At 42.1% G+C, this 16,869-nt stretch overlaps 1 protein-coding gene across 1 annotated transcript in view; it reads left to right on the top strand.

The window, feature by feature from the left end:
- Positions 1–15,697, top strand: part of SLC17A5 (solute carrier family 17 member 5) — a 43,200-nt gene extending 27,503 nt beyond the window's left edge. Inside the window, exons 7-8 of the mRNA XM_049777635.1 lie at positions 12,296–12,386; positions 15,355–15,697. Coding sequence (XP_049633592.1) covers positions 12,296–12,386; positions 15,355–15,492 — 229 coding nt within the window. The 3' untranslated portion in view covers positions 15,493–15,697. The remainder of the gene's footprint in view (positions 1–12,295; positions 12,387–15,354) is intronic.
- The last annotated feature ends 1,172 nt before the right edge of the window (positions 15,698–16,869 follow it).

Below are 16,869 nucleotides of genomic sequence, written 5' to 3' on the forward strand. Positions count from 1 at the left end.
TAACCCCTGAGTGCTGCCAGGTGTGGCTCCATAACAAAAAACAACAAAAATATCAGGTGACATACATATAAAGTCAATAAAATATATGTCCACAAATTTTCAGTATTTTTCCCTTCAAAAATATAGAACCAAAAATTTTTTTAAAAAATAGAACCTTGGGGCCAGAGTGGTAGCACAGGCAGTAGTGCATTTGCCTTGCACCCACTAACCTAGGATGGACCGTGGTTCAATCCACCGGTGTCCCTTATAGTCCCCCAAGTCAGGGGCGATTTCTGAGTGCTTAACCAGGTGTGGCCCAAAAAACAAAATAAATAAATAAATAAACAAATAAAATAAATAGAACCTTTCCTTGAGGGTGGACTCAATTTAGTGACTGGTTTCTAAATAATAAATTATGACAACGGGGCCAGAGTGATAGTACAGTGGATAGGACGTTTACCTTGCACACTGCTAACCTGAGTTCACTCCCCAGCACCCCATCTGGTCCTCTGAGCCTGCCAGGAGTGATTTCAGAGTGCTGCCAGGTGTGGCCTCAAAACCAAAATAAATAAATAAATAAATAGAATTGTGGCAGAAGGTGTTCGTATCTGATCACAACAAAAGTCATATCCCACTTCTTCTGTCTCTCAGATAACTCACACTAGGGGATGCAAAACACCATGTAGTAAGTGAGAACATTTAGTATCTCTGCGATACCATCCTCATGAGTTGGCAGGGAAGCCTCCATGCTACAGTCACCAGTGAACTTGATCATAGGTCCTCTGGCACTGGACAAGCCTTCCTTGACTTGGCAGTAGCCAATATTGTGATTCAAGCATGCTGAGAAATGAGAACTGGAGCTCACATGTAGAGTGTATGCTTCACAAGTCTCCTGCTCTGGGGGTTAATCCCCAGCACCAAAAATAAAACACAAAGCAAAACTCCCCAAAAGCCTTCTGAGCCATTAACAGCAGCTAAACTGCTCTGACATTCTTAGCCCACAGAAATTGTAATAGCAAATATTTGTTGTGGGAAGCTGCAGGTTTGAAATAATTTATCATGTAGCAAAACTAGTTTGAAATCTTAGGCCAAAGAGATAATCAAAGGGCTAAGTGCAAGCTTTGCATTCAGTTCAATCCCTAGGTTGCATGATCCCCTGAACACTGTGAGAAAGTGATCCATAAGCAAAGCTACTGCTGGGTGTGATCCAAACCCCACCAAGATAAAAAAAAAAAAAAAAAAAAAAAAAAAGGACCTTAACAATTCACCTTTAATATCTTAACTTACAAGTCAGGTTCATTGTGGAGACTAAGAAAGAAGTTAGACTAGTAGAACTGAGAATGCAAAAGGTTTGAGTGGTGACCAAGACGAAAAGATGAGGAATGGGGGAGATGACTTAAAGGGCTGAGCCTGTGGTATGCCTGCAGGAGTCCCAGTCAAGTCGTGGCACAGTATGGAGTATGGTCAGCCCTCAACCCCTCCTGGAGTGCCCAGGAATAGCACCTGAGCACCATCAGGTATGGCAAAAAATAAGCCCCAAGCAAACGAACAACTCCTATAGGAGGTTTTGTCATTGATGAGGATCAACCGAAGTGAATTATACTTTCCTTATTTGGTGAACAACAAAAAATACTGATTTGTGTCAAGTCCTGACACAGCAGGCTTCAGACAAGAGCTGTCTCACCTCTCCAATGATCCCTGAAGATGCATGTCTGCTCCACAGTCAACTCTCATGGTGCTAGTTTCAATCTAAGATCGAATCTGCTTATTAAGTCACAATGAAATGATTGCTAGCAACAATTTGGGTTACATGCTTATCTTCCTGATTTGTCAAGCAAGAAGGAAAAAGGTCTTTCCCATTCCCAACTCTGGAAATAAGTCCTGACTTTCATTTTGACTGAACCCAATTGTGCTACCTGCACATCACCTGTGGCCAACATAATACTGACTGACTTTAGGACATCAATGCACACCCCAAAAATTAAAAGGTAAAGGAGTCTGCGCCTCTCAAATTTCATGGGAGTGGATGCTGAGATCATCAGAAACATCCACTATAACAAAGGGCCATTTTGAAAGTGAAACACAAAGGAGTTATGCAACTTTCAAGTCACAACTTGTACAAAAAAGCACACCTGACTTGTCTTCCACCTCCATGGTTCCAGAATCACTTTGCTGCTGTTTTATGTTACCTTTCAAAGACAGACTTAGATTGTCTTAAAAATTGGTCATTGAAAAGTGACTCGTGGGGCAGGCGGTGGCGCTAGAGGTAAGGTGCCTGCCTTGCCTGCGCTGGCCTTGGACGGACCGAGGTTCGATCCCCCGGTGTCCCATATGGTCCCCCAAGCCAGGAGCGACTTCTGAGCGCATAGCCAGGAGTAACCCCTGAGCGTCACCGGGTGTGGCCCAAAAACCAAAAAAAAAAAAAAAAGAAAAGTGACTCATATCTATTTTGAGTATTTGAAAGGGAAAAAAAAATCCTTGAGGGGCCAGAGTGGTAGCACAGCGATAGGGCATTTGCCTTGTATGCAGCTGCCCAGAACAGATATAGATTCCATCCCCAGCATCCCATATGGTCCCCTGAGCCAGGAGCAATTTCTGAGCACAGAGCCAGGAGTAACCCCTGAACGCCCTGGGTATGGCCGAAAAGAAAAATCGTTACACAAAACAGACATTGGCAACCTCATTTACCATGAGGTTATTAGAAAACTAAGCAAACAAATGAGAAGTAAAAATTATTTAAAACATAAAATTGGCTCCATGGCCACCCAGCCAGAAAGAAGGTCAGAAGCCAGTTACTTCATTTATTTCATGAAGCTAAAATACAGTTTAGGATTCCATTTATGCCAGATGTCTCTTAGAGCTATGGAATTCTGACAAGGGCACACTATATTCTGGCAGTGAAGGAAAACTGGGTCTGTCAAGTAGTAACTGAAGCTCTTGTCAACCCAAAATCAAAGTGGATGCTGGAGAAGGAAAATTAAACATCACCTTGATACCAAAACCAGACAGAAATGCTGCCAAAAAAGAAAATTACAGACCAATATCCCTGATGAATGCTGATGCGAAGATCTTCAACAAAATCCTGCAAATAGGATCCAATGCATCATCAAAAAGATCATACACTACGACCAAGTAGGTTTTATCCCCGGAATGCAAGGATGGTTTAACATCCATAAATCTATCAACATCATACACAACATCAACAAGAAGAAAAATTAAAATCACATGATCATATCAATAGACGCAGAGAAAGCATTTGATAAGGTCCAACACCCATTCTTGATCAAAATTCTCAGCAAGATGGGAATGGAAGGAACCTTTCTCAATCTAGTTGAAGCCATCTACCACAAGCCAATGGCAAATATTATCCTCAATGGAGAAAAACTAAAAGCCTTTCCTCTAAATTCTGGTACAAGACAAGGCTGTCCGCTCTCACCACTCCTCTTCAACATAGTACTGGAAGTGCTTGCTATAGCGATCAGGCAAGAAAAAGATATCAAGGGAATTCAGATAGGAAAGGAAGAAGTCAAGCTCTCACTGTTTGCAGACGACATGATACTCTACTTAGAAAACCCTAAAGACTCTACCAAAAAGCTTCTAGAAACAATAGACTCATATAGCAAGGTGGCAGGCTACAAAATTAACACACAGAAATCAATGGCCTTTTTATACACCAATAATGATAGGGAAGAGAAGGAAGTCAAGAAGGCAATCCCATTCACAATAGTGCCACACAAACTCAAATATCTTGGAGTCAAGGACCTATACAAAGAAAACTATAAAGCCCTGCTCCAAGAAATAAAAGAGGACACATGGAAATGGAAACACATACCCTGCTCATGGATTGGCGGTATTAACATCATTAAAATGGCAATACTCCCCAAAGCATTATACAGATTTAATGCGATCCCCTTAAAAATACCCATGACTGGGCCCGGAGAGATAGCACAGCGGCGTTTGCCTTGCAAACCGCCGATCCAGGACCAAAGGTGGTTGGTTCGAATCCTGGTGTCCCATATGGTACCCCGTGCCTGCCAGGAGCTATTTCTGAGCAGACAGCCAGGAGTAACCCCTGAGCAACGCCGGGTGTGGCCCAAAAACAAAACAAAACAAAACAATACCCATGACATTCTTCAAAGAAGTAGATCAAACACTTATGAAGTTCATCTGGAACAATAAACACCCTCGAATAGCTAAAGCACTCCTAGGGAAAAGGAAAATGGGAGGCATTACTCTCCCCAACTTTAAACTGTACTACTAAGCAATAGTTATCAAAACAGCATGATATTGGAATAAAGACAGACCCTCAGATCAGTGGAATAGGCTTGAGTTCTCAGACATTGTCCCCCAGACATACAATTACCTAATTTTTGACAAAGGAGCAAGAAATCCTAAGTGGAGCAGGGAAAACCTCTTCAACAAGTGGTGCTGGCAGAACTGGCTAGCCACTTGCAAAAAGCGAACATAGACCCCAGTTAACATCATGTTAACTGAAGGTAAAATCCAAATGGATTAAAGACCTTGATATCAGACCTGATACCATAAGGTATATAGAACAGCACGTCGGTAAAACACTCCATGACATTGAGACTAAAGGCATCCTCAAGGAGGAAACTGCACTTTCCAAACAAGTGGAAGCAGAGATCAACAGATGGGAATACATTAAACTGAGAAGCTTCTGCACCTCGAAGAAAATAGTGCCCAGGATACAAGAGCCACCTACTGATTGGGAGAAACTATTCACCCAACACCCATCAGATAAGGGGCTAATATCCAAAATATACTGGGCACTGACAGAACTTTTATAGAAAAAAACATCAAATCCCATCAAAAAATGGGGAGAAGAAATGAACAGACGCTTTGATAAAAAAGAAATACAAATGGCCAAAAGGCACATGAAAAATGCTCCTCGTCACTAATCATCAGGGAGATGCAAATCAAAACAACTATGAGATACCATCTCACACCACAGAGATTGGCATACATCACAAAGAATGAGAGCAATCAGTGCTGGCGGGGATGTGGATAGAAAGGAACTCTTATGCACTGCTGGTGGTAATGCCGTCTAGTCCAACCTCTATGGAAAGCGATATGGAGATTCCTCCAAAATCTGGAAATTGAGCTCCCATTCGACCCAGCTATTCCACTCTTAGGGATATACCCTAAGAACACAAGAACACAATACAAAAACCCCTTCCTCACACCTGTATTTATTGCAGCACTATTCACAATAGCCAGGCTCTGGAAACAACCAAGATGCCCTTCAACAGACGAATGGCTAAAGAAACTATGGTACATATACACAATGGAATATTATGCAGCTGTCAGGAGAGAGGAAGTCATGAAATTTTCCTATACATGGATGTACATGGAATCTATCATGCTGAGTGAAATAAGTCAGAGAGAGACACAGAATAGTCTCACTCATCTATGGGTTTTAAGAAAAATAAGTCATTTTTGCAACAATCCTCAGAGACAAGGAGAGGAGGGCTGGAACTTCCAGCACACTTCATGAAGCTCACCACAAAAAGTGGTGAGTGCAGTTATAGAAATAACTACACAGAGAACTACCATAATCATGTGAATGAATGAGGGAATTGGAAAGCCTGTCTAGAGTACATGTGTGGGTGGGGTGGGATGGAGGGAGATTTGGGACATTGGTGGTGGGAATGTTGCACTGGTGAAGGGGGTGTTCTTTACATGACTGAAACCTAATCACAATCATATATGTAATCAAGATGTTTAAATAAAAAAAAGTTTCAAATAAATTAAAATATCCATGGCATGTTTCATCACTTCACTACAACTCTCTGCAGAGATACCAATCTGATCAAACTTCAGGTATGGGGGCTGGAGAGATAGCATGGAGGTAGGGCATTTGCCTTGCATGCAGAAGGTTGGTGGTTCGAATCCCGGCATCCCATATGGTCCTCCTAGCCTGCCAGGAGCGATTTTTGAGTGTAGAGCCAGGAGTAACCCCTGAGCGCTGCCAGGTGTGACCCCCCAAAAAACAAACAAACAAACAAACAAACAAAAAAACTTCAGGTATGCTAGTATTTAGACTGATATTACCAGGACTTTTAGGGAGTGAATGTGGGCACTCTCTCTCCCCACCTCATGTCATCACATACTTTGAGGAAACCTGATACACCAGCCATACAACTGAAAGCTGGCAATCTTGGGAGGAGAAGTTAGGCCAAGCCCCCACTCTGCCAAAGCCACACCTGCAACATTCATCACCATAATCATCACTTTGCTTATGGCCCTTCTTCACTACAACTCTACAACTCTGCAAAGACACCAATCTAATTCAGGTATGGCAGTATTTGGGCTAATATCACCAGGATTTTTTTGGAGTGAGTGCAGGCATCCTTTCATCACCTTGTACTTCTAGAAGCCTTGACAGCCACACTACACCCACAAAAGCCACAGTATCAGCAATAGTAGTTTGAATTCTTAGATTTCATGGCTGTGCAACTGCTTCATTTGTTTAATACTGTCATCCTCATAGAGACACCCAGTTTAGATGCCAATGTATAGCTGACATCACTTAATATTCAAAAACAAATGAAATAACAAAATGGTCATTTAGCAACAAGAGCTTATCAAACCTCTGACAATGACTTAATGACATCATTGGAGATAATTGTAATTTTCACAAATTTACATGTTGTTGTACTTCTTTTTTCTCCTTTCTTTCTTTCTTTTTTTTTAATCTTTGTATTTTTAACCATTTTGCTCTCACCTGGGAAGAAATGTATTACTATCAACTATGTCAACTATGTGATACATGCTTTTTTGTTTTTGGGCCACACCCACTGGTACTCAGGGGTTACTCCTGGCTATCTGCTCAGAAATAGCTCCTGGCAGGCACGGGGGACCATATGGGATGCCGGGATTCGAACCAACCACCTTAGGTCCTGGATCAGTTGCTTGCAAGGCAAACACCACTGTGCTATCTCTCCAGCCCCAGATACATGCTTTTTAATAAAGTAAATTAAAAAAAAAATATATATATATATAGATCCACAGTACCTACTTTAAAAGACTGCTGTGATAATTTTAGCTTCTTTTGTTGTTTTTGTTTGTTTGTTTGTTTTTGGGTCACACCCGGCAACACTTGAGTTACTTCTGGCTCTACACTCAGAAATCGCTCCTGGCAGATTTGGGGGACCATATGGGATGCCAGGATTCAAACCACCGTCCTTTCACATGCAAGGCAAATGCATTACCTCCATGCTATCTCCCTGGCCCCTTTTGTTGTTATTTATAAGCAACATCTCACAGTTGATGCTTAGGATGCTCAGGACATGCCAGGGATCAAACAATAGTTGTGTGCAAGGCAAGACCCTTAACCCTTATACTCTCTCCAACCCTGTGATGAGAATTAAACACAATGAACACCCTCACATGTAATCAGAGAACACTTAGTTTATGATGTAATTAAGTTACTTATGCATTATTTTCTGGAAAACTTGGAGTCAGGGGCCATAAGCAAGATCGCAAACTCAATAAATGTGTAATCTTAAAAAGATTGAGTTTGGGGCCGGGCGGTGGCGCTAAAGGTAAGGTGTCTGCCTTGCCTGCGCTAGCCTTGGATGGACCGCGGTTCGATCCCCCGGTGTCCCATATGGTCCCCCAAGCCAGGAGCAACTTCTGAGCACATAGCCAGCAGTAACCCCTGAGCGTTACCGGGTGTAGCCCCCCCCAAAAAAAAAAAAAAGATTGAGTTTAGTGGCTGGAGGTATGGTGTTGCCTTGCAGGCAGCTGACTTGAGTTCAATCCCTAGCATTCCATATGATCCTCCAAGCCTGCCAGGATTAATGCCTGCACACTGTTGGATATGTCCTCCCCTCAAAAAAATTGTTTATAGAAAAGAATAGATTTCTCACTAGGTACCAACATTAAATCACTAAAAAGAAAAGGCTAATTTCTTCAGCAATGTATGTCAGTATATCCTTTCACATAGAGTGGAGAAAGATAAAATGGCTGGATTTTCAGCTAGATAGTTGTGGTATTATTGAATTTCTATGTCATAGTGTGCTGATTACTGTTCTAGGGATTTTACAACACTTCCAGAACCTTTACTAACTTTTAGACAGCATGCAAGTGATATGTTCCCTGCTCACATTGAGGAAAGCTTACATTGGACGATCTGTAGTCAAGTCCTAAAACTGGGCTCTCAATGTTGACTGACATCTATGTCTTAAAAGAGTCCAGCCCAGAAAAGGGATGAAGTGATATGCATGGCACCCCTTCATTTATAGTACAAACCAGTGTCATGAAAGGAGGCAGGAGAGAGAGAGAGAGACAGAGAGAGAGAGAGGGGAGGGAGAGAGAGGGGAGAGAGAGGGAGAGAGAGAGAGAGAGTAGAGAGATTAGAGAAAGGGGAGAGAGAGAGAGAGAGAGAGAGAGAGAGAGAGAGAGAGAGAGAGAGAGAGAGAGAGATGTTAAGATGCCTGACCCAGAAGCAAGCCAGGGAGGGTGAGAGAGAAACTGCTGGTGGTGGGAAATGCTAACTGGTGAAGGTTGTTATACATTAAATGATTGTAACTCAATCATGAGCAGCTTTATCTGTGGAGGAAATAAACTGTATTATGAACAACCTTATAACCAGGTATTTAAATTTAAAAAATAAAGATTCCAGCCCAGTATTTTTGGGGGGAGGGGTCACACCGGCAGCGCTCAGGGGTCATTCCTCCATGCTAGAAATTGCTCCTGGCAGACTCGGGGGACTGTATGGGATGCCAGGATTCGAACCAATGACCTGCATGCAAGGCCTTACCTCCATGCTATCTTCCGGCCCCCAGGCCAGCTTTAACATTTTGTGAGTCTTACAAGTTGTATTGGTGATGGGCATTTATCTGTTGAAAGTAAGAAGCTAAACAGTTTAGAAACAAATGATGCCAAATATAGTTGCCAAAGGCAGGACAATGGTAAGTCATTACCTCAGGTCATGGTGTCTGCTGTGCTCTCTCTAAATCAGGGGTCTCAAACTCAATTTACCTGCGGGCCGCAGGAGGCAAAGTCAGGGTGATCCTTGTGTGCAAAGTCAGTAGTAAGCCTTGAACATTGGGGGGTGTGACCCAAACAACTAAAACAAAACAAAACAAAAAAAGATTCCTCTAGGGCAGGGCCACAAAATGGTGTATGAGGGCCGTTTCCTCGAGTTTGAGACCCCTGCTCTAAATTGACCAAGACATCAGATTCATGGCTGAGATCAGCATATGTAAACATGTAAAACTTTTCTTTTAAAAAATAACTTTTCTTTTTTGAAATTTTAAATTATACAGCAGGGCAAGTGCAAGGTAGCCTCATTAAATGTAAAGGAGAAAATTCCTTTTCTCTTTTGTATTTTGATGGATCCCATCAAATAAGTCCTTCAGAAACTTATTTTCCAACTAGTGTTTTTGGTTCTAAGCCCCCCAACTGGTTTTTGCTTCCCTAAAATTGGTTACTCTATACTCGCTGCGGTCCTCAAACTTTTTTTTTTGTTTGTTTGTTTTTTGGGTCACACCCGGCGTTGCTCAGGGGTGACTCCTGGCTGTCTGCTCAGAAATAGCTCCTGGCAGGCACAGGGGACCATGTGGGACACCGGGATTCGAACCAACCACCTTTGGTCCTGGATCGGCTGCTTGCAAGGCAAACGCCGCTGTGCTATCTCTCCGGGCCCGGTCCTCAAACTTTTTAAACAGCATGCCAGTCCAATGTCCCTCCGACCATTGGAGGCTGAACTATAGTAAAAACAAAAATTATGAACAATTTCCTATGACACTGCATATATCTTATTTGGAAGTGATGAAAAAAATGGGAACAAATACAATATGTGACTCTCGGGCTGTAGTTTGAAGACCACTGAGAGGGTAACATAATGTATGACTATATTGCTGCTTAGTTTCTTTCCTTCGATTTAACTAGTGCCTGTTCAGTGGATAACGCACTGCTAGTTAGAACAAGAACATGTGAGGAGAGCAACCCCTTTAACTTTAAACATTTAATACTGGGGCTGAAGCGATGGTATAGCAGCAGGGCGTTTGCCTTGCAAGTGGCCAACTCAGATGGACCCAGATTCGGTTCCCGGAAGCCCATATGGTCCCCCAAGCATGCCAGGAGCAATTCTGAACACAGAGCCAGGAGTATCCCCTAAGCCACTGAGTGTGCCCCCCCCCAAAAAAAAAACAAAATAAATAAGTAAATAATATTTTTTAAAATAGATGTTTTTTTGTTTTGTTTATTTGTTTTGATTTTGGGGCCATACCCAGTGATGCTCAGGGGTTACTCCTGGCTATGCGCTCAGAAATCGCTCCTGGCTTAAAGGACCATATGGGATGCCAGGAGATTGAACCAGAGTTTGTCCTAGGCTAGCATGGGCAAGGCAGACACCTTACCACTTGTGCCACCACTCCGGCCCCAATACTGGAGTTTCATGGTAAAAAAAATTGAACATGAGAAAATCTATTAAGTGCCATTATAGATTATAACATAATATTAAGTACTGGTTTGGAATCAAGAGTGGGTAACATTTAGTAGCCTTTCTTCATCAAATAAAGATAATTCCTACCTATGGATTACTTTACTTTAAAAATGGATACTCTGTGTATGTATTTGTGTGTAAGATACTTAGAACCGGGGCCGGGCGGTGGCGCTAAAGGTAAGGTGCCTGCCTTGCCTGTGCTAGCCTTGGACGGACCGCGGTTCGATCCCCCCGTGTCCCATATGGTCCCCCAAGCCAGGAGCAACTTCTGAGCACATAGCCAGGAGTAACCCCTGAGCATTACCGGGTGTGACCCAAAAATCAAAAAAAAAATCAAAAAAAAAGATACTTAGAACCATGTCTAACAGGTTTTTCAATAAAACATTCAATATCCCTATTCAATATCCCTATAAATTGTACATAGAATTCTCTAAGACTTCTATAGACTGAAATAGAAATTACCTGCATGTAATTTTATTGTTCAAATTCAAGAGAATTGAGTAATTATTTTTAGTCAGATCATTTTGTTGTTAATCTCACAGAATTCAAGAACGGAAGAGCTCACAATTCAAACTAAGTTCGTACATGGTTTTTTATTCCAAGGAGTCATCAATTTCTCAAGGCCCTTTCTGGCCAAGTGTAATACAAATACTTGAATGAGCCTCTTGGTGCTGACATTTAGAATTTTACAGCATTCATCTTCACTTAATATCTGTTACTGAAAGACCTGGCAACCTGCAGTCAGTTCCTCCTACTGCCAAGTTGTTAATGGCTTTAAAAAAAAAAAATAGAAAGGCAGCTTCTGCCAGGCTTGGTTAAGTTACTTTCCCTAAAAGGCATAAGCATTCAGCCTGGGAACCAGAGAGATAGTATAGTAAGTAGGACATGTGCCTTGCATGTGGCAAGTCTGAATCCTTGGCGTCACAATTCTTAGAGTGATCTTTGAGTGCTGAGCCAGGATAAAGTTCTGAGCACAGTAAGCTGTGACCTAAAAACAAAAATGAAAGCAGAGGGCCAGAGTGGTGGCAAAGCGGTAAGGTGGTTGCCTTACACGCAGCTGACCTAGAATGGATGTGGTTCGATACCCCAGCATCCCATATGGTCCCCCCAAGCCAGGAGCGATTTCTGAGCGCAGAGCTAGGAGTAACCCCTGAGTGTTACTGGGTGTGGCCCCAAGAAAAAAACAAAAAAAAGAAAAACAAAGCAGAATAAACTGGGTGTGGCTAATAAATAATAATTCAGCTTAACACCTGCAGGGCACATGCTGAACTACTGAGCACCCAATGTTTTCTTTTTCTTTTCTTGAATTTTCTTTTTTTTTTTTTTTTTTTTTTGGTTTTTGGGCCACACCCGGTAACGCTCAGGGGTTACTCCTGGCTATGCGCTCAGAAGTCGCTCCTGGCTTGGGGGACCATATGGGACGCCGGGGGATCGAACCGAAGTCTGACCAAGGCTAGCGCAGGCAAGGCAGGCACCTTACCTTTAACGCCACCACCCGGCCCCCTTTTCTTGAATTTTCAACAAAGAAATTTTCAACCAAAAATAAACTCTTTTAACAAAAAATATAATGCAAGACACATGAAGCTTTCTATATACAGTCATATTTGGAAATCCTATCTCAGCACTTCTCTATCACTTTAAGTGGCTGTGTACCTCTGTATAATGTTAGATGCTAATTAACTACTGAAATGCAAGCTTTCATCTGAGACTAAATATTAAGTCTTACTTCAATAAGACATTTCATTTCACAAGACACACAATTTCACAAAATAAACAGCCTGGTAGTGGTAGCTGTTGAGAGAAAACTACTGCAGTGTAAATCTCTATGAAAATGTTTTGCAGGTATGCCGGTATCCTCCTGGGCATCACAAATACATTTGCTACCATCCCAGGCATGATTGGACCCATCATTGCTAAAAGTCTGACTCCTGAAGTAAGTAGATAACTTATTTTAGACTGAAAAGATCTAATTATTTCACTTGATACTTCCTGTACCTTGTTTACATTTTCTTTGGGGACTGTGCCCAGTGGTACTTAGGAGACCATGTAGTGCCAGCTCTCTTAGTTATCTATACAACCCCATCTGCTTAGATTCCTCTCTGATACATTTCATTTTCCTGTTTTGGCTTTAATTAATGGTAAGATGTGGGCCAGAGAAATAGCATAGTGGTAGGGCATTTGCCTTGCATCAGCCGATCCATGACGGATGATGGTTCAAATCCCGGCATTCCCTATGGTCCCCTGTGCCTGCCAGGAGCGATTTCTGAGTGCAGAGCCAGAAAAAAACCCTGATCACTGCAGGGCATGAGCCAAAAAACAAACAAACAAATAAAAACAAAAAAGAAAAAGATAAGATGCTGAATGTTTTATTTTTATGCAGTCGCTTAATCTATCTTTTTTTATTATTATTTTTGGTTCTGGAATCACAATCACAATGCTTAGGGTTTACTGCAGGTTCTGCTTTCGGGATCACTCCTAGGGGCTTGAGGGACCATTGGGGATGCCAGAGAGAGAACCCAGGTTAAACACATGCAAGGCCAGTACCTCCTGCTTTAATTAATAGAGAAGTGTATTTTCACAGAAAACTCTTTGGACTTTAAGCCCAACAACAGACTTAAGTCTAAATGAAGATCTTATCATTGAAATTGTCAAATTTGTGAAATTGGTGTCGAGCAATAGCTCAAGTGTTAGAGCATATGCATGAGTTCAGTTTGCACCTCAGTCCCAGCATTTTGTGACCCCCATACCTCTTAAGGTCAGCCCTGGTGGCCCCTAAGAAGCACTGCATCACCAGCAAGACCTTTAGCTGAGGTCTGTACCCTGGATAAGTATCATGGAGAACTCCTACCCTATCACTCTAGGCTCCACCAGGTATGGCTTCTATCTGAAAATAAAAGTTCAGATCCTATATTGAAACAGTTGACAACATAGTTATTCAAGCAGGGGACAGGGAGATAGCTCCAGAGCCTGGAGTTCATGCTTTGCATGCTAGAATCTTGGCTTTCATCCCTGGTACCCACATGGTTCCTGAGCAGTCAGGAGCAACACTCAAGCACCACCACATGTACCCCGAAAAGAAAATGTATTCAAGTAATGGATCACAAAGATGAAGCATTAGGAAATGACGGGAGAATGGCTAAGGGAAAGTTGAACATCTGTAGAGAAGGTTCAGAGAGACAGTACAGTGGGCAGGGCACTTGCCTTGTAATGTGGCCAACCTGGGTTTGAGTCCAGCATCTTAAGATAAATGCCCTTCCTACTGTACTATCTCTCCAGCCCTTGAAGCTTAAAGTGTTGTTTTTTTCCCCTTCCCTTCCTTTTTGCACATTTGACTTTGGTATGTGAATGCTTTCAGGTTGCTCACAGTGTTTGCCCAGAGTGCTCACACATACTTGGTTGCACTGATGACACATTTGGTGTGAAACCAGGATATCACAGATATTTGGTTGTGATACCAGGATTATAAATAGCAGTGTCACTGGGTTACACCTGGCACATGGTTCTGAGCCAGGCATCAGGTTCAAACTCAGCCTCAGCCATCCTGTCATTGAGCTACTTATACCCCAAAGCCCTGATTTGTATCTTTTTTTTTTTTTTTTTTTTTTCAGTTTTTGTATATAGAGATCACAGCCACTTGGTTGTTACTGCCTGGCCCTGCTTCTAAGCCACACTTGGTGGTGCTCAAGCGTTATTCCTGGCTCTTTGTTCACTAGTTACTACTGGCAGACTCAAGGGACCATTTGAGATGCCAGGGATTAAACCCGGTTGACCATGTACAAGGCAAACACCCTATGAGTCACTGTACTGTCACTCCAGCCCCTGACATGTATTTTTAAAGTACACAAATCCTGGGCCGGATTGATAGTACAACTGAGGTTTGATTCCGAACATCTTATATGCATTCCCACGCAGTGTCAGAAGGGATCCCTGAGTGTGAACCAAAAACAAAAAAAAATAATGTATTAATAAATAAAATGAGAAATAGCACAGCAGTAGGGTGTTTGCCTTGCAAACAGCTGATCCAGGACATATGGTGGTTTGAATCCCAGCATCCCATGTGGTCCCCTGAGCCTGCCAGGAGCAATTTCTGAGCACAGAGCCAGGAGTGCCACCGGATGTGACCCATATAAAATATAAATAAATAAATAATAAATTAAATGCACAATTCCTAATAAGTACATGCAGCAGAATGGGTTTTCCAAAGTTAAGACATCCTTGTATCATAAGCCCAGTGTCCCATATAGTCCCCTAAGCCTACTAGGAGTGATTCCAGAGTGCCGAGCCAGAGGTAAGCCCTGTGCACCACCAGGTGTGTCAAAAAAAAAAAAAAAAGACACCTCTATAATCAGCATCTAACTAGAAAACAATATGGTCTTTTTGTGACCCTCACTTTTCCAACTGCCATTCCTCTCACCACCTCCAAGAGGAGCCACTGTCTTGATTTTTAATACCCTAGATTAGCTTTGTTTGATTTTGAGCTTCATATAAAGAAACAATCTATGCTCTTTTGGTCAACACTTGTTTGGAGCTCTATCTGTTTTCACTGCTATATAATATTCCACTGAATAAATACAGTTGGGTGTCACTTAACATTTTGGTCAATAATGGGACACAGACTGCAATAGACCCTGTTGGGTATGCATTTATGTAACTTCAGTGTGCAGTAGACTGCACCATCACGGTTTGTGGAAATATATCTATGACAAAAGCACAACAAAATTTCCTAGTAGTGAATCTTCTAGATCATGTCCCATCATTAAGTGAGACATAACTATCCACCAATCTCCCTCTTGATGAACCTGTAATGTGAAATGTTCCTATTGTTACTGTATTAGCACCATCATATTTTTAGTGACTGTACTAAAACAGAAAAATCTTTCTCATTTTGTCTGTCTCGCTAGAACACTATCAGAGAGTGGGAAACGGTTTTCTGCATTGCTGCTGCTATTAACGTATTTGGTGCCATTTTCTTTGCACTGTTTGCCAAAGGAGAAGTACAAAACTGGGCTCTCAGTGATCACTATGGACACCGGAACTGAAGGAACTAAGACATACCCTGCCTCTATTTGTGTATTTCTGTTTATCATGTAACCTGAAAGTGCCTTTGCTAATTTAACAGATAATCAGTCTACAGATGTGAAAAACTGAATTTGTATTACATTAAGGCTTGTAATCATGAAATGCCACTAGTTGCTAAACTAGTAAAATTAAGTTATAATTAATTAGTGAAACATGTATCCTGGAGCTCTTACGTTAGGGCTCTTACCAAGCTGCCAAGCAGGCTCTATGAAGTAGAGAATTTCTATTTTATTTGGAAGGTCATACTTAGAGAAACAAGCAGCAATCAATCATGTGTTATCTTTGTTTCATTGAAAATCTAGATTTTTCTCATACAATCATGATAGTAAGATGGCAGAATTTGAGTAACTGAAACATCAACTTTTCCATGAGTTGCCAGTCACTGCCTGATTTGGCCTGGCAATTACACTGAGAGATGAGCCTGCACAGGCTGCTGCCAAGCATCCCTCCCTGATTTCAGGACTGTGCCACATTTATAAGCTGCAGCCTCCCGAACAGGGTGAGTGCCAGGTCTCAGGTTGGTGTTTCTCTCCAGAAGGTCTTTTAATGTGTAGATGAAGCCTCAAGTGGCAGGAGCAACACAGGCCCTGGCCCCCGCCCAGCACGCCTGTGTAAGACTCAGACGTCCCCTGTCCATTCAACCACAAATACCACCATCCTGGAATAAAACGATGCCAGTGAGGTTCACAGCATACATTTTTGTTTGTTTGTTTGTTTTTTGTTTTTGGGCCACACCCGGCAGTGCTCAGGGGTTACTTCTGGCTGTCTGCTCAGAAATAGCTCCTGGCAGGCAGGGGGGACCATATGGGACACCGGGATTCGAACCAACCACCTTTGGTCCAGGATCGGCTGCTTGCAAGGCAAACGCCGCTATGCTATCTCTCCGGGCCCCACACCATACATTTTTAATGCTATTTATGAGTAACACCAGAATTTAAAAGGAAAAAAAAAAAAACGTGTTTTCTTCTGTCACTGTGGAAACTTCAAATCACTGTTTAAGATTCAAATGATGTTGACTTGGCCAAGGTTATATGTCATGGTCTTCCTGTGGGCTCCTTAAATAATTTTTTCTCAGCTTTTTCCTGAACTGTCTTCCAGTGGTTTAGGGGCATCCTTTGAAAGCATTATTTTTTGTTTTTGATTTTGGTTCACTCCAAGTGGCACTCAGGGGTTAGTTACTCCTGGCTCTGCACTCAGAAATCACTCCTGATAGGCTCAGGGGGACTATACAGGATGCCAGGGATTGAACTAGGGTCAGCTGCATGAAAGGCAAATGTGCTACCCACTGTACTATCACTTTGGCTCCAGGAGTGAGTGTTTTTTTTTTTTTTTTTTGG

The sequence above is a fragment of the Suncus etruscus genome, chromosome 7, assembly GCF_024139225.1.
Source record: "Suncus etruscus isolate mSunEtr1 chromosome 7, mSunEtr1.pri.cur, whole genome shotgun sequence".
Lineage (NCBI taxonomy): Eukaryota > Metazoa > Chordata > Mammalia > Eulipotyphla > Soricidae > Suncus > Suncus etruscus.